At 43.2% G+C, this 18693-nt stretch overlaps 1 protein-coding gene across 1 annotated transcript in view; it reads left to right on the top strand.

Moving 5' to 3' along the window:
- Positions 1–18693, top strand: part of plxna4 (plexin A4) — a gene marked incomplete at its 5' end in the record, with an annotated part of 231216 nt that overhangs the window by 143642 nt on the left and 68881 nt on the right. Inside the window, 2 exons of the mRNA XM_076297508.1 lie at positions 11827–11950; positions 16342–16495. Coding sequence (XP_076153623.1) covers positions 11827–11950; positions 16342–16495 — 278 coding nt within the window. The remainder of the gene's footprint in view (positions 1–11826; positions 11951–16341; positions 16496–18693) is intronic.

The following is an 18693-nucleotide window of genomic DNA, read 5'->3' as shown; positions in this document are numbered from 1 at the left end:
CAATGAAAGAGCTGGTTTTGCTTCCAACCAGCATACTGTATCCTAATGTTCCTCCTCTCTCCACTCCTCTATGAGGAGCATCAGTTCTGGCATCACTGGCATCACTGTCATGTTTCCATTTCCTTGTCATCTGTCCTGGCACTAGTATCTCCTTCCACAAGGGTTGCCATTTGCTTCATTCATCAACAGCAGTGGCATTTGTGATCCATTTCTCCCAGCCACTGTTTTAAGCACTATGGATCTCAAACAAGGAAGAAACAAAGAGAAAACAAGCACAAATACAAGCAAACCTATTCCTACAACTATTCCTATTTGTGCTAGCCATACTTCTAATCCTCCTAATGCCCCCTTAAACTATCTTTCTATCATTATCTATTATGGCTAATATCTGATCCAACATCATCCAGTGGTGCATAACTACCCTTAGTGCTCCAAGCACATAACAGACTTCTTTCATATTGGAAGATTAACCAATATTCCAGATTCCTGGTGGTTGATAAGATTTCAGTCAATAATTTCTGTGTTACCTGAGTCTTCTTTGTCAGCCTCACTTGTGAAAAAACAATTGAATAGCTAATTTCCTGGTGGTTTGGTGGTATGTCATGGACTGGGATCTCTGCAGTTTTCTGTTCATTCCCTGTTTGTTATCAGGGCAGATGTTGCTGGGACAATGTCCCCCCTTCCTCACTGGATTCCTTGCCTGGAAGTCTACAATCAACAGGGGAACAGGAGCATACATGCCAAAAACACTATACCTACCACTGCCATGATCATTTCTATCCCCAGGCAGTATACTGTAGGTTGTTGACTCTTTTCCTGTAGGTCCTTTCGAAAGTCCTTTTTCCTGCTTATAAATTGTTCTGTGAAATAATGACAATTATTCCATATCATTTCTAATTTGTCCTCGGAGCTGATCCAAAGGTGGGCCTCTGATGGACCTCTCAGTTTTTATCTTTAGTGCAAAAAGTGATTACTCTTTGTTGTGACCTTATTTGCATCGAAGCAATGTGTAAGGCATCAAACCAGTTAAATCTGTTGAGGCATATATTTTACCAATTCTCCCTTTTAACATGTCATTTGCCCTTATTATCTATCTGAAAACCCCTACAAACCACTACCAAAGTTTCTTATTTTTATCATATCAATGTAATCACTCACTAAGTGTTTTTATGATCCTTCTGGGACCTAATGGTTTAGACAACACTATCACTTTCCTGATATTATGACTATACACATGACATTTGTTAGACTATCATCAATAACTTCCTGTAACTATGAAAATCAAAAAATCCTTCAATAAAAATATTCCTCTTTACTACTCCCCCCTTGCGCATAGATCCAAAATATGCGCAAAGGAAAGCACCATATCAAGTATCTGTTGAGAAAGTATCTAGTAAGTATCATATAAATGCCACTAACCATTAAAGTTACAGTTTATGGGACTTAGCAGACTCTTTTCTCCAAAGGAACATTCAAATAAAACATTAATCAAATAATGACAGTGAAAATTATAAAAAATCTTTAACCCAAGGTAACAAATGTAACAAATAATATGATTTACATTATACCAGGGGTTCGCCCCCCTTTGTTACTGTGATTAACAGAATAGAGTTGGTGGACCTTCATTCCTTCCATGAAGACCAACATCTTTCCACCAGCTTTTCTATTTCTGAAATAATAAAACATTTTAATCTTCTGACAATGACTTATGATGATCCTAATTCCATCTATTCTCTTTTTGCATAGAGATTAAACAAATTTCCCTATAAGCATTGTTATTTTATTTATTGTCAATTTGGAATACTACTTGAAGACTGGTTATTATGTAAGCTATATCAATTAGCTGTTCTAGGACATGCAGTAATCTCATAATTTCTTCAACATACCTTACTCCAAATTTCTCTGCATGTCATAGACTTTTGTAATGTTTTATTCTTCAAAAACTACACTTCCTCTTCTAGCCCTATACTACTTTATCTAGGCTATCTAAACTATTAGTAAATCCTAGTTCTATTTTCTAATCCTATTTCTCTGCTTTCTTTATTTTATCCATTGCTTTCTTTATCAAATGTCATAGTATAATACGTAAGATCTTTTGGCGTCACATTAGTTACATGTAAAGCAGATATTACATCATTTCAATATTTCTACAGACTTTATTTTCCCATTTAAAGCTAAATCATTCTATTCCTTAGACTTGTTGAGTGTGAGTGACCACTAGGGAACTCCCCTGATCTAGAGGTAATATTTGAATATGTAACAGTCCCTAGGACATAGCCAAGTTAGTCTTACCTACTTACACCACCACCTATCCTAAAAATTAATGGAGTGTCATTTGACATTAAAAATAGCAGTGCTATCACTTTGTCACTTAATTTGACTAAAACATTTGCATTTACAATTAATTAAACAGTAGTCACTTCTATTCAAAATAACAATCAAAATATAATAAAGGTAAGAATAAGAGTAAATCATACTTTAAATTTGCTTAACATAGTATTTACCTACTTACCCTGAGATGTCTTAACTACCTTCTCTGTACCTAGTCTGGGCATCATTAGGTATCAGGTGGGCTCACCCATAAGAGAGTCCCTCAGCATGGTGTCCTCATCAACTCCCTTTGATAGTATTGGTATACACCTTCTCCTGTAGAATTCTCTAGGCCTCCTTAAAACTATACTATTTCACAAGGGAAAAGGAAGGCATGCTCGTTGGGCTCATCCTTCAGTGCCTGGGTGTCTCCTCCCTCTCCCTGTCCTGTTTCTTCTGTCCACTTTTTTGACAGTCAAAACAAACTGATGATTGTCTTGCTTCAGATGTCCATTGTCACATGATGCCTCCTCTGTAATTGCCTCTCACTCTGCCTTAGTTATTCCCATCTTGTCTGAATCTCCACCCCCACTGACGTGGAGATTGTGGCTGCCATGAGCTTGACTGTGCCCACTATAATAGGTATCCATAGGCCAGTAGACTGACAGGTTTTGGAACACCTGTGATGGTTGCTCCTACTGCCATAGTGTTGAGGATGGTGCTGCTACTGGTTTCCCCAGACTTGAAGCCTTAGGTCACCATAGGTGCCTGTATTGTCTTTTTGATGCTGCAAGCGCTTCCATTGCACTTCCAAGTTCCCTCTTTGCTCTCCAGCTTGCCCCTGTTGCCTTAACAAAGGCCTCAGAGTCCTTATCTCTTTTCAGTTTGTCCATGCTCAGCACTGTTGTGCTGAACTTGCTCCGAACTCAGTCAGGACAGGGAGTACTTGGATTAACCCCTGCACATCAGCATGTCCTCACACGGCTGGTAATGAGCCTTTCCCCCCTTAGATATAAGAGGCAGCATTACATTTACTGTTTAGCTGGAGGGGATGAGGAACTCACGCTGCAGGCAGATTGTAGTATTTACTAGATTACTCTCTATCTATCATCTACTTTACCTTGCCCTTTTGTAATTTACCATTAACTGTACATTTTATCCCTTATATCTTCCTATAACATCTGCATCTATTATTATTCCTACATGTATGGTCACTCACTCCCAAGTCATCTCCTTACTTCTGCCTCTTAAATCCTATTGTATTAATCTATCAAGATGTCAAGATGTTTTTAAGCATTTTAAATACCTCTTTTTCCTACTATTTCCACTATGACTGACCTATTCTTCTTATAGCTCTACTATTGTCAATTTTCATGTAATCCCTGATCTTTGTAACAGTGCTAAATCCATTAATTCTTGTATAAGCCATAAATCTGTATATTTCCTCATTCTCTCAACCACTTTTCTGCAACACTTTTTCATTGTACTGTTTATTAACTGATCCCTTTTGGTCTCTTTAACTATCAGAATGGGGGATTCCACTAAGTGGAACACTTAGTCTTTACACTAAGTCAGTTTACTTTAGCCTGGGGTTTCTGTAACACTACTTATTACCTTATAGGTGACTATCAACTTTCCATACTTACTTGGTTGACCATGGCATTCCCTTTACCATTAGTCAGCTTACCCAGTTTCTCTAAACATTACTAGAGTAATTATCTTATATAATTCTATAACTTTGAGGCTCTTACTGTCCATATGCTACATTCCACAGTGAATGGTCTAATATATTATGCCATTCCTCACTACCAAAACATACTTCCAGTTAATTTATCAATTAAGCCATTGAAGTATAATTCCCCAGATGTCTCCATGTATTTGTATATCCTTTAGCACTGTAACTTCATCAAAAGTGTAATATTAACATTTACTAAATGAATTTTATGAAATTAACTTCATCATACCTTATCATACCTCCTCTCAACATTCAACATTCATTCTTAAATTTCCCCTTGGCGATCAATAAAGCATCCATCTATCTATCCAACCTCTAGCTATAGGTAAATAAGTATCCTTAAACCTTTCCTTCAGTATAAATATACTATACTACATATACAGTCTCTAAGTATAAATCTAAGTATAAGTGTAGGCTAGATATACTCAAAACTCTTTATGTATACCAAGTACAAATCAATTTCCCATTCCTATGATTTTTACACAAAAAGTTTAAGCTATGCATATTCTTTGTTAGAAATAAATAGACCCACAGTACATTTCACAAACTATTTTTTCTAAGGGAGTCACTACTCAGTTCCCTCTGTACTGAGCCCCCATGAAACCCCCAACAGCAAATTAACTAACACCCCATATAACCCTATAACCACTTAATTATAACAGTATTATCTAATTATAATATAGCTATGTAAAAAACAAATTATACTCTATAGGGCCAATCAACTTAGCACCAGTTTCCATCAAATAACCCCCAGTGCTAACAACAATTGCTGCCTTATACCATATGATTCTTCAAACCATTTGACAGGTAGAAACTAAATATCCCCAGAGATCTTTTGAAACCATCAATGTCCCCATCATCTAGATTGTTAAATATAAAGTAGTAATCCAAAACGTTTTAAGTCAGTCAGAGTCAGTCTTTTTCAGTGTCACCTTATTTCAAATATTAACCATTTTTTGATTATTATCATATGTCAGTTAATCTTGGCTTATGCAACCCGTGTTATGGACAATACAAAACCCCTTTTCCAACTCTTAACAAAAACAGGACTATGTGGGAAGGCTATAACCATAGCCTATAGCCATAAACCTTTTCCACATAGCAAGACAGCTCTATAACCAAATGACCTTGCCCAAACCACCTCTTCAGAGCTAAACAGTCACCTAACTGTAAATGTACATGGAAACAATACCTGATCTTATTGTATATTAACACCCATAACACCACAAGGTAGGATGTTACTCATAACACACATACTCATGACACACATACCACAATACACCAAACATATAACTGTAATATGAGTTATTGATAAACCTTACTGAGTTCCTATATATGTCTAGAACATTATCCAAAGGAGTCTTAAATTCAATTATTTTCCCCAATAACACTGTGATGCTCCATGAACTATAATCCATCACAAAATCTTTCTAAAGCATACCTAAGCTTCAACAATGTTACCATGAACCAAATTAACTTCAATACTGCTATCCAGTGTAGTAATGCCAGTTGCTGACCCAGCTTTAGCCTAATAATGCCAACAGCTATCTGAGCCTAATAATACTATGCAAACCTAGCCTAGTCATGCTAATAGCTAAGCTATTTAATTGGACCTATTGTTAATACTACTATCATAATTATCATATCCTTAACAATGTTAATTTAACAGTTGAACCTACCACCTACTGATAAGCTAACATATATCATTAGTAGGCTACCACTAATATAGCCTATCAATTGCCAACATACTACTACTTATACATAATATATCTTAGCCTTTTCATCAACACTGGACACAACAACACTTTTCCAACACCTGGAACCACCATCAGCGTTCATCCCAAATCCTGGATCTTAAAACTCCATATTTAACCATGATGGGCCTACTTATGCATCTGTCAGTAGGCCTACTCATCCACAGCATAGCACAGATGTGATTTTTCCCACAAGCTCTCTTTAACTTGTTACAATAATCTTATTATAAACAAGGCTAACTTGAAATGACCTTTTAAACATAACAGAAACCTAAAGAGACTAGCTTAACCAAACTATACACTATACATTATTTGACTATTGGATTAGTGAATTATTTATGCACGTAAGCTATACTGTATGACTAAAGTATGTAAACACTAATATAATTTGCCTTTATCCAGTATCATGAAAATCTTTTAACCTAGAACTGTAGAGTATTTTAAAGAAAATCAAAAACTAGCAGAACTGTATCTGTATCTCTCATTATTGCAAATTCAATTTTTAAAGGTCAAAGTGACTATGATAGCCCCAGTGTCAAGCAATGAAACTATTCCTCTTTTGCCTTGACCATCTATTATGGCAATATTATATTCTCAGCAAGCAGCACTCCACTTCTGCAGACAACTGCCCACTGTAATTCAGAACCATTCTGTTCTGGCGTTACCAACCTTTCAAAACCATTTTCCCACTACCACATTCTCATTATCAACCATTTCTAATATCTTGATCATGGAAGACCAAAACATTCAACCCAACACTTTGCAGTATTAAACATTCCCCAAACATCTTTCAAAGTGAAATATTTTCCAATATTTCCCAGTTCAACATTCTTTAACCATCTCAGACCTACATCCTTTGTCCCCAGCATTTGCTCTGTTTACACAAGCCCCCACCTTTTCCTATTTCAACCAGCAGATCCTCTGCCTGGTATCACACATACACACACACACAGCCTCTTCTCCTTAATCACAAGTTATACAAATATATGACGTCTTTTACCAATGCTCTGCCATGGACTTCTAATTCTACCAGCAACATATACTAAAAATCTATTATACTTCCATTCAACACTTCTTTGTATTCTCTTTTAGCTTTACATCCACAACTTTTACACAACATGTCCACTCACTCTTGGAGTGTTTCAACTTCAACTTATTCAGACCTGATATCAGATATCAGCTGTACTCAACTTGTTAGTATATTATTTCCTCCACATGCAGGAAATGAGGTCTTCACATGCAGACCTGGTCTTCACATGCAGACCTTTCAGTTTTTCACATGCAAAACTGTTACTTTTATCTCTCTCATTCCTTCTCATGCAGGAATTGAGTCAGTTCTCCTCATGCAGAACTTTAAGTTTTCCTCATGCAAAACTTCTTTGATATGGCTATAGTATTCCTCCACATGCAGGAATTTGCCTAGTTCTCCACATGCAGAACTTTTGTTTACATTAGTGTACACACAAATGCTTACCATAATCTGCAGTATTAATCCCTTGGTCTTTGTTTTAGCAAGATTCTTTGACTGGAGGACGTTTTAGACAAGTATTCATAACTCAGTGTACAGCCTGATCAGAGGAGACTAGCTGCTATTAAGCAAAGTTGCTCACCTTATTTTAAGTTGCGCATCAGCTTCTCCCCTGACCAAACCCCGGACCCTGAGATGATACTTAAATATTGTCCTTTCCAACTCCTGGCTGGCTCGCCAATTATGTGGTGTTAAAATCCACATTAAATAATACAACTCAAAAGAAGTCCACACACCGTGGATGTATACTGCAGATGATGGCTTTAATGCACTCCGGAGCATTGGTGAAGCAATTAAGTGAAAGCAAAGTAAGCAGTGAGCAGTGAGCAAAGTGAGCAAAGTGAGCTACATCCTCTGGCTGTTGTCCAGCCTTTATACCCCTTCAAGTCATCCCAGACAAAACCCACTATGTTTACAGATAACTGACCAAGTAATATATGGTACTCCACCTTTGCCCTCTCATCCTGTTATTCCTACATTCTTTAGGTTGTGCCATTCTTTAGGTTTTGCTTACATTTCCTGGCACCAAACCTTATTTATGACCTTTTCTGCTAGGCCTGCTCTTCCCTTAAACCAGTCTTCCTTTCCCACACTGAACATACTACAGAATTCAGTTTCACAAAACAATGATATTACACAGAATAAAGATACTACATAAAAGATATATAAACTAAAGGATATATTTCAATAAAGGCCACGACAGGTTCTGTTATCCCCCACTAACCTCTTATTAGAGCTCTCTCTGTTAGCCTCCCGTGGTCAATGGCCCTGTCTGAATTGCTGCCAGAAAGCCCCTCAGAGCAGGCTGGATCCGTCACAACCAGAGGCCCACAAAACACTGCTACAGACCACCCTCAGGGCCAATCACATTAGCCCAGGAGCAAAGCCATTCTGTTCTTATTAGCTCTCAATGTGTCAGTCAAGTGCTATCGCTGATGTTAGCTTTGGGAAGTTAGCATGTTAGCTTAGCAGCATAGAAACTACAGTGCTGATTGGATTTGGCAAGTATCATTTCAGTGTCTGGGTTATGAGAGTGTAACATGTGTGAAAATACAGCTCTATACTGGAGATTACGTTCTGCCTTGTTTCATCTGCATGAATGGCTACATTTGGACATGCTGTGGTAGTTAATTAGATTCTGAGTGATTTTATTCACTGGAGCTGATTTTGATTTGTTTACTACAAGCTCTCGGGATGGTAGCTGTTTAATTCTCAAATTAAAGTGTGCTAAATATGAAACGGGCCAAAATATTTACATTTGATGATGTAAATTAGTTTTTTCCCCCCTCCTTCTTCTATTGGCCTCCATGTTTCTACGGAAAATATGGGTTACTATGCCACAGAGACAGAAACTGGCGGAGAGGGGGGTCACTGTGAGTGTAGAAGAGAGAGAGAGACTGAAGAATGGAGGGAGAGAGAGAGAGAGGGGAGAAATATAGAGCGTGAGTGCGAGAGACACCATGGGGCTTGTCTGAGGCGCAATCTCTGCCCACTCCCCCTCTGATTGATCCCTTTGATGTGATTTCAGCATGTTCATTATTCATCAAAACAACACATTCCTTCATGTTCCGGGCACATTTGCATAACGAGGGAAACAAATTGGCCCCTGGTCGCCTAATGGAACGGTTTACTCTGCTAATGACAGTGCTTTAAAGAGCCTGACAGGTTTGCTTAGGAACACTTATCAAGGAGATATTCACCATTTTATCAGATATTGGGGAGACTGAGTGTTTCAAAGGACCAAGAGGGGACAGCGCAGGCCCAGCCATGAAACACACTGGTGCCGATTCTGGCAAACAGCTGCACATTACACAAGCGTACACTTAAAGAAAGTCACACTCTATATATGTATATACTTATGCACTCACATTTATGACTTTTTTTAACAAACAAATAAATCACATTTACAGTTCATACAGTTAATGTTTCAAATGTTTCTGACTGCAACAAATGTCCCTCACACAGATGGAATGGGCTCTCTCCCTCTTTCTCTCCTCCACTCTCCATCCCTCGCTTTCTCCTTCCACTTCTCCCTACCCCCTCCTCTCTTTATACGCCTTTCTGTCTATCTCCATCCCCCAATTTACAGGGGTGCCTCTCTCCTAGATGGCATCATAAACTGGTTTTTACAGTGCTCTCAGGGCATTGCCTGAGCCCTTGTTTATCGCCCCTAAAAGCAGTCCTATTAAATAAAAATGCACTCGCCCGCCTCACAAGTGTCGCAGTGCCTCATGTCACTATCATCATATCAATGCCCTCCATCTCTTCAGCACGGTGGGACTCCAGCTGCCGATAGCGGTCATGCCCCCTAATGGTTAAGCTAAGTATTGACTCTGAGTCAGGGGAGGAATGCCGTGTGAGGTGTGCAGGTATGTCGAGCTGCTCCGACGACCAGCGCTGTTTTCTGCTGTTTACTGAATAAATGGTGGTGTGAAATGTCCTCTGTAATCATTGGGGTTTTACTTTGAAAAGAGAGTTATGGGGGAAGTGGAGGGTGTAGCTGGATATGACACTAGTGGGGATATTTTATTCAGGGCTTTTTGACAAGTGAGCAAACAGCATGCTATCAAGCTGCTGTCACTTTACAGTAAACAACAGAGCTGCTCTCCCCACTCTTAGTTCTACATAGTAAACACAGAATCTCTCTCTCTCTCTCTCTCTCTCTCTCTCTCTCTCTCTCTCTACAGGGGTCTTTCCGATGCATAGCTAATTATTCCTCTCCATGTTGCATGCACGCAAACACGCACACACACACACACACACACACACACACACACACACACACACACACACACACACACAAATGTATGTATGAAGTATTGAACCATGAAGCACAGGTATGGTTTGTGTGTGTGTGTGTGTGTGTGTGGTATTCTGCGAGGCCTCCCTTATTAAATCGGTGGGAGAACGTGCAGACAGACTGACGAATGGTGCTACAAAGGCAGCAGCTCTGATTAAAGCCCTCTTAGACCTGCTTAGCAGAGGAGCACAGAGAAAGAGGATGATTGTTGCCTCTTCAATCTCCACGTTCCCTTTCTTCATGCACAGGCAGATTATTTCCCCTTCCATTCTGCCGGCAGAGTTCTATACACTAGGCTGCTTAACTTCACAATGCACACACACACACACACACACAGGCTCTCATTTTCTCCCTCTCGCTCTCTCTCCTCTCTCTCTCTCATTCCTGCTTGCTTTTTCATTTTCTCTCTCTTTTTCCTCTGTTCCTCTCTTTGGTGGAGAAGGCTTGGCGCTGGTATTACTGTGTCACAGCTGTCACCAGTTATAAACTCCCTTCAGCCCTCCACGGACTGTGCTCTCTGTAGATTTGTGGTTAATTGCTGTGGAAGTTTGGTTGAGCCAATAAGGATTTGTGTGGGATTGTGGGGGGAAAGTAAGTAAGTAAGAGGCGGAATTGCTGTCAGTAGCACAATGGAGAATCCAGTAAGAGCAGTTCTGCTACGATTCACAAGTCCACCGCACGGCCTTTGAGGGCTTTTCTGTCTTGGGAAAGTCGGTGGGAAAAATCAGAAAGGGCTGCTGAGAAGCTAAGAGCACCGGTGCAGTAGTCACAGAGGTAGTAGTAGCGGGAAAACCTCAGAGGGTCTGAGCAAAAATATTTTGAGAAAAACAATGTCTTTGTTATGTCTGGAGATTGAGATATTCCCCAACATGTCTTAATCTTTTCACCGCGCCAGCCAAAATTCCCGTCTGAATTCAGTCGCTTCAACAGGAGCTTGGTGTTACGTTCTGTGCATATACCTTAACAGCAGCCAAAGGTTAATCAAGGAACATTCTGTTTGCTTAATGTGACTGTCTATTAAAGGCAGCCTCCGGTAAGCCTCATCAGAGACAGCGCATGGGGGAAACCTAAGCCAAGAAAGCCTCCCCTGGTTGATGTGGGGTTTTGGGAAAGGTCTACTCACCAGGCGCATAATGCAGTGTAATGTAACAGATTAGTCCAGCTGGCCCAGGATTAAGCCCGGCTCCGCCGCCTTCCCCACCTGGGCCGGCGCTGTGCGCTGAATGGGCCTTATTAAGAGCTCCGCACAAAGCAACAGCCTTGTTCCAGGTCCCCGCGGAGCAGTTTCTGCTTCTTGCTTTAATAGTGCACCCATTGTTTTTTTTTTTGTTTTTTTTTTAAACGCAGCCCAGGGAACGAGCACCCCCCAAAGACTGCTGTCAAAAGGCCGTAGGGTGCGTAAAGGATAACGCTGCACAGAGAAATGTGATAAGGTTACAGAGTAGTGTTTCGTCCATCTGCACTGTACCCTTTTTTTATGTCTTTTATTTTTTTCTATTTTCATTCAGCTACTCAGTTTAAAGCACTTTGAATCGCCAATGTGTATTGATTGTGCTGTATAATTCAACTTGCCTTGCCTTATGTGAAATTTGACGTGTTACCGAATTTTTTTCTCCCTTTATTGTGACAGCCTGTTCAGCTGGAAAGCTAGCCGTGTGGGTTCTAAACACGTTCTTCCATGTTCTCTCTTGTTGTGCAGGTGCACCAGGAAGGAGAAATGCGAGCGCTCAGAAGAACCCCGCCGCTTCGCCTCGGACATCAAGCAGTGTGTGCGACTTAGTGTCCACCCCAACAACATCTCGGTCTCCCAGTACAACGTCATGGTGAGTGTCACTCAGCCTGTGTAGCAGATGCCACAGTTGTCGTACTGGCAGAGGTCACACACACTTAAGCAATGTGTACAAACTGGTCAGCTACAATACAGGAACCAACTATCCATATTTTATGGACACATATGCATTTACATACATTTCGTCAGTGCTAGTATTCTATTGTATGTGTAGCGTTAAGTGCAGAAGCTTATATAGATCAGAGGCTCATCTATCATTGTGTGAACACATTTTAGTCACATGACTACAAGATGCTTAATTTCAAACTGAGTGTGAATGACTCATAGCACGTTTGAATGTTCCACCACTTCAGCAGAGGACAAACCATAGAGTGGCTGCAGAGATTCAATTGCAGGTCAAGAGTAAACATGCTCTGTCCTTTGTTCCCATGCTTTCTAAAGCAGAAACAAACAAACCTGATTCTTAAGTGCTTTTGAGAAGCATGCCTAAAGGCACAGGTATTGATAATGTGTCTTACTAATGCCGTTATACAGCCCATTCATTCTCTGCTCAGGGCATTAATGCAATCATTGGTCCCTACATGCCTCCGGCCTATATGGATCTATCCATGATGGCTTGAATGATTTCAGGCGAATTACGTCATGGGGTTTGCACGGTGAACTAATATAAGCTTTTGTGACTCACAGACTCGTTCAAATGCACTGACTTAATTTATGCCATCTAATTTATTTACCCTTTCAAACAACAGCTTAAGTAAATAAATGAGCAATCAAGGCCATTTTTTCCCAAATGCACTAATAACATTAGTTTAGAGCCAGAAGATTCTATCAGTACTCTTCCCTCAGTTATGTTAGTGCGACAGTACGTTTGAGCAGCCTGTTTTCCCTGCTCCGTGGAATGGTCAAATCAGGGCACCCAAATGGTGGCAGCCTTAACATCAAAGCATCCGAAGGCACCTGCCAGTCGGGCGCGGGGAGGCTGTGTTTTTAGCGGCAATAACAGAGGACATGGGCTTGGTCCACACGCTTGTATTAATCCTGCCCCCCCCCCCTCCTGCCACTCACCGTCTCCTTGATGTGCCCGGGCCCTCTGCAGTCCTGCAGTGCTGTCATTGCTGCTGCTGCATGCTGCTGCTGCTCTTTTTAATGTGTGCCTGTAGACCCTGCCACCCTGCTCCAGTGTCCTGCTGCTCTAAAGCCCATCAAAGCAGGCCGCACCACTTCCCCTTATCCCGTGTGTAATCCGCCGCCTCCCCCTAACGCTTGCCATCAGATTACTGTACCTCACCAGGCCTGACAAGGCTTCAGACAAGTCCATTTTGATGGGGAGGGCGGGCAGGGGGGAGGACGGTTGTAGGAATATAATCACGTTTCGTCGCCGTGTGCTGAGATCTACTTTTCAACAGTGCTTGTAGTAATTTGAGTTATTTGATGTTTTTTGTTCTTTTCATAGTGGTCTCTTTCTTGACTCTCACTCGTGTACTTGTTTGATTCGAGCCTGGGTTTCTGTGAACACGTACGTGTGTGTGTGTTGGGGGAAGGGTTTGATCTCATCTTTTATTGTTGAATTCCATTAACCACCATCGGTGCGTCCCTCCCCCCCAGTAGCCAGCACGGCATGGTGAATTTTAAGCCAATCTCATTGGCACACTATACTAATGCTTTCTGTGTGAAGGATTGGAGCACCTCTTCGGATCTGCGATTTGATAGACGAACATGAATTTTTCTAACTCGAAATTTGACCCTGATTCCATATGCTGGCCCTTGACTCCTCCACTGGGTGATGACAGTGAGAGCGTGGGCATGTTTAACCTTTCCCACAGACCAGCTAACACCCAAGGCAGCGCGGCAGATTTCACTGCCAAATTGATCACAGAGCATCTGCAGACAGGCAGCATGCTCCTTAACCTTTTTTGTTATTAAATGTTTGTTTGAGAAGATAAACCTAAAGCCTCCCTCCAGAAGCTAAGTCTCGAATGAACATTTTTAATTTTCTCAAACCCAAGAAGCTTTAGAAAATAAGAGAAGAAAACAAAGAGAGGCATCTGTTTTTCATGCACTTCATCAGCTCTGATTATTTTTTCATTTATAACGATAATATTAATAATACATTAATAATAATAATAATAATTATAACTTTTTTTTTAAAAGAAGGCCTACTGCTGAGCCCTCAATCAATACACGGAGAGCAGTAATGGAGTCTCTGGAGTCTCCACTCAGACAAGTGAAGCCTCAGCGCCGCCACAGCGTGCCCAGGGTTGTAAACCTGAGACTGTTACCGGCAGCTCCGATCAATGGCCGGCACTCACCGGTCAGTGTGGAGAGGCCGCCCTGAGTCTCAGGCGCAGGCTGTGGCGCACAGTGACTCGTGGTCAAGTGCCGTGTGTAGGGGACGGCTCGCTGGTGTTGGTCGTTACTGGAAAGCAAATAGAGATGGAAAAAAAAATCCATAAATGAAAATGAGCATTTTTCGCTGTCAGTTAACTGAAAACACGTGTGTCTGAGAAAATAACAGCACATCAGACGGAGGTCGCGACTGAATGTTGAGTTGTTTATCTTGCGTCGGGCTTTCATTTAAATATATATTGATTTCTTTTGCTGCTTATGAAAACCTTTTTCATTCAAGTAGTGATGGAAGGACAATAGGGTCTGAATTTGTGCTATCAGTCCCTGGAGGCAAAAGATGTCAAGATGTAAGTGTGTCTTTGTGTGTGTGTCTTTGTGTTTGTGTGTGTGTGTGTGTGTGTGTGTGTGTGTGTGTGTGTGTGTGTGTGTGTGTGTGTGTGTCTGTGTGTGTGTGTGTGTGTGTTTGTATATGTTTTGTGCGTTACATGAGGTGTTTCATTTTGTTTCCAATTCAACCCTTGCGGCATAATGAAGCAGTTGATGAATCTACATTTAGATGAACCTGGGCCATCTGATCAGTTTTGATCTGCTCATCTGCTCCTGCTCTTTTCGCCATGGCAACCTACAGTACAGAAGAAAAAGAAAAAAACTGACTGACAGGGACAACATATGCAGCAGGCGATTCTCCAAACCACAGCAAAGCCTGCATTGGTGGAGCGCACATGCAAATGGAATTGAATAAAATTCCCCTCTTGTGGCCTCTCCTCCAAAAGAAAAGGAAGGTGAGAGAGAGAGAGAGAGAGAGAAGAAAAATAAATGAAATCCCAGACTCAGGCAAGCAGTCGCCTGCGCATCCGTGGGCTTTAATGGGAAAGGCTGTATCTGCGGCGGAGGCCTCGTCCTTTTCATTAAACAGCAATATAAAAACAGCTCAGGTCAGCCGTTCTGTGGCGCGCCGTGCTGCGCCGGATGTTTCGGCCCACATCACAAATGTAATGCAGCCAGCACTGGAATCAATGCCGGGCCACTGCATTCCATCAATATGTATATTTGGACTTGACCCCTCTTCACCTGCGTTCGCTCGTTCACACATGAACACTGACGTATCCTCTCGCTCTCTCTCTCTCTAGCCCCAGGTTTCTCTTCTTCGTCCCTTTCTTCTCCCTCCCTCGTTCTTCGAGCTCAAGGAGAGTCTGGTTTCTCATCGCGGATGAGGGTTTTTTTTTTCCACACGGGAAAAGCTGCTTACAAACAGTCTCATGCATTTTTTCACCTTCAACCACAACTTCTCTCTCTCTCTCTCCCTCCATCACTAATTCTTGTTCTTGCTAGTGCTACTATGCCCCCCTTTCTTTCTTTCTTTCTTTTTCTCTCTTCCACTATCTGCGTCTTCACCTACAGTCTGCAGAGAGGCTGGTCATTAAATGGAATCATGGATCTTGCTGGCCTGGTCTGTGTCCAGGAGATCAGAGCCATGAGGCATCCCTCACCACACATGACTGCACACACACACTTCATACACACATCACAAACACACACACATACACACACACACACACACACACACACACACACACTGCACGCATGCACATATATGTGCGTGCACACACACACACACACATACACACACACATACAGTACACACACACACACACTCACGGCCATTCACACGGCCATTTGGCAGCATTAATGTCAGAGGCCTGTGAGTAATAGGGCTGCGGGAGCTCCTTGATGGACGCGGACGTGTTTCGCCAGCACGGCTGCCACCTCCGCCACCTCCTCCGTTACTTTGATGTCAGGCTGCAGATGGCCTTATTTCTGCTAAGAGGTCATTAGCCCACTATGCCGCCCGAGACACCAGAGCACCAGGGCCCTGCATTAAGGGGCCCTCAGGAAGACCCTCAAACACCTAAAGAGGTTTTTTTGTCCCTCGTTCACAGCACTCTTTTTTCCCCTCCTTTCTCATCTTTTCAGGAAGACTCATCTCTCTCTCTCTCTCGTTCTCTCTCTCTGCTCTAAAGGTAATGTTGACCTTTGCTGACCCTCTCCTCCCGTGTCTTTTCCCCCTCGTCTCTGCAGCTGGTCCTGGAGGCCCATAACGTGCCCGAGCTGTCTGCTGGGGTGAACTGCACCTTCGAGGACCTGGCGGAGATGGACGGCCTGGTGGAGGGCAACCGCATACGGTGCAGCTCGCCCACCGAGAAGGACGTCCCTCGCATCGTCATCGACCAAGGTAACGGAGCACCGCCCCTTCAACCCACCGCCACTCAAGGTCTTTGGACCGCATTGGTGTTTTGGAGCACAGTACCAGTGACTCTGAATTCGAAGATAAGAAGTTTGCATTTGTATCAGAAAGAGCGCGCGAGATAGAGAGATGCAAACCATGACAGCGAGAGTGACAGAGACACGAGAGAGAGAGAGAGAGAGAGACTGTGAATGTCAAAGTCCCCATTCCTATGCCGCTACCTCAGCTGAAGCCAATATTTTGTTTTGAGGACCTTTACCGGAGAGGACAGCCACCAGGTTTGTTCTAGTAAAGCCCCTTTGCTGCTAGCACGTCAGTCAGTCAGTCAGTCAGTCAGTGAGTCAGTCAGATAAAGATGAGAGGCTGTGTGCGGTTGTAGACTGGCAGGTCCTGCCGCCTCCTCTCCAGTGCTGCTCTCCCAGAGCCCATTGGCGGGGGGATTTGAGGGAATTTGGGGCCGAGACGAGTGATTGAATCCCTCTGGCTGATGGTGCTCTCCACGAGCGGCAGCCGGCGAGCCTGAAAACCGCTTTTGACAGCATTCATTCTCCCCAAGATAAGGCCCAGTCAGAGAGAGAGGGAGAGAGATAGAGAGAGAAAGAGAGAGACAGAGAGAGAGGTGAAGGAGGGATGGAAGATGGGAGGTGGGGGAGAGAAGGCTCCTCTCCCTCAAAAGTGCCTCTTTTGCTCGGCATTCTTCACTCTCCACTCTGCAATCCATGTCTGCTCTCCTCCGCCTCCTCCTCCGCCTCATCCTCCTCCTCCTCCTCCTCATCCTCCTCCTCCTCCTTGGCTCTTTCCATCTCTATTTTCTTGCTTACTCACTCTCTCCCTCTCTCCATTCATGGCTCAGCTGCTTACATATTCTGTGCGCCTCTCTCTCTCCTTTATTCTGCCTCTTCTCATTCTCTCGATTGCCATCTCTCTCTCTCTCTCTCTCTCTCTCTCTCTCCTGCTCTCTCTCTTCTTTTCTCTCCCTCCTCCTCCTCCTCCTCTCCTCACATCCCCCTCGTCTTTCTCCTCCTCCTCTCCTCCGCTGTGGTTGGTTAACCTCGGCATAATTGAAAAGTGCTCACATCTGGGCCGCTGTCTGGAGGCTGGTAATTTTTCATAACGCCGCCACGTTGCTCTGCGCGCAGATAATAAAGACGCCGACGCACCTCGCTACGGCACGCGTGAGAGGGTGGGGGGGGGGGGGGGGTAATACCGCTTTGTGCCCCACAATCCTCCTGCCGCTGGGCCCATCTGCGCCGTGGAGCAGAGCGCGCCCCCTTCTCTCCTCCCCCACAGCGGCATAAGGACAGCCGTTCATTTTGTTCCCAGCGTTTGATACCCAAAACAGTTGTTTCAGTGTTTCAGTTAATTTATAACACCGTAAGATTAAGTAAATGTAGGTTATTGTCGGCACAGGGGGCTTCTGCAATGGCTGTAGGTGTTGAGGAACAAAGAAAAAGTGAGAGAAAATTGGCCGTGGCTGAAATTCCTTTTTTTCCCCTAAGCCACAAGGCCTCTTGTTGGTAGTGAAAGTGCAAAACCGGACATTATGTGAATTAGCAGATGACTGGCTGTGGCCGGCCTGAGCACGAGCCCAGCTGTGTGCCTGCGCAAGGCTCCACGTGAATAATAACACCAATAAGGCCGGCTGGAGACGGCTGGAGACGGACTGGAGACGGACTGGAGACGGACTGGAGACGGACTGGAGGCAGCCAGGACACCATGAAATTACAGCTCTTAAGTACCTGCTAGGGCCCAGCCGCGCGCTCTAAAGCAGCAGAGCTCAGTGACGCCAGGCGCTCACACACACACACACACACACACACACACACACACACACACACACACACACACACACACACACACACACACACACACACACACACACACACACACACACACACACACACACACACACACAGATATATTCTTATACACACACCGATAAACTTCAGCACACACACACAGATGTGAAGTTAATGGAGAGTGTCAGCCCGAGGGTGAAGAGGGGTATTTGGGACATTTGTTCTGCAGCTCCCCCATATGAAAGTCATAAAAAACTGTTGATGCGGTGGATATAAGCTCACGTGGAGTCGGCGGGTGGGGTGTGTGTGTCGGGGGGGGGTTGCAGATATACCCTCCCCCCAGCCTTGGTCTCCCCATATACACAAAAGCATCATGGGGAAGGTCAT

Source organism: Alosa pseudoharengus, unplaced genomic scaffold, assembly GCF_046254945.1.
Source record: "Alosa pseudoharengus isolate Yale_2024_CS ecotype anadromous, Long Island Sound unplaced genomic scaffold, YU_APseudo_1.1 YU_APseudo_1.1_scf_20, whole genome shotgun sequence".
Classification (NCBI taxonomy): domain Eukaryota; kingdom Metazoa; phylum Chordata; class Actinopteri; order Clupeiformes; family Clupeidae; genus Alosa; species Alosa pseudoharengus.
This window is presented reverse-complemented; position numbering and strand designations above follow the sequence as displayed.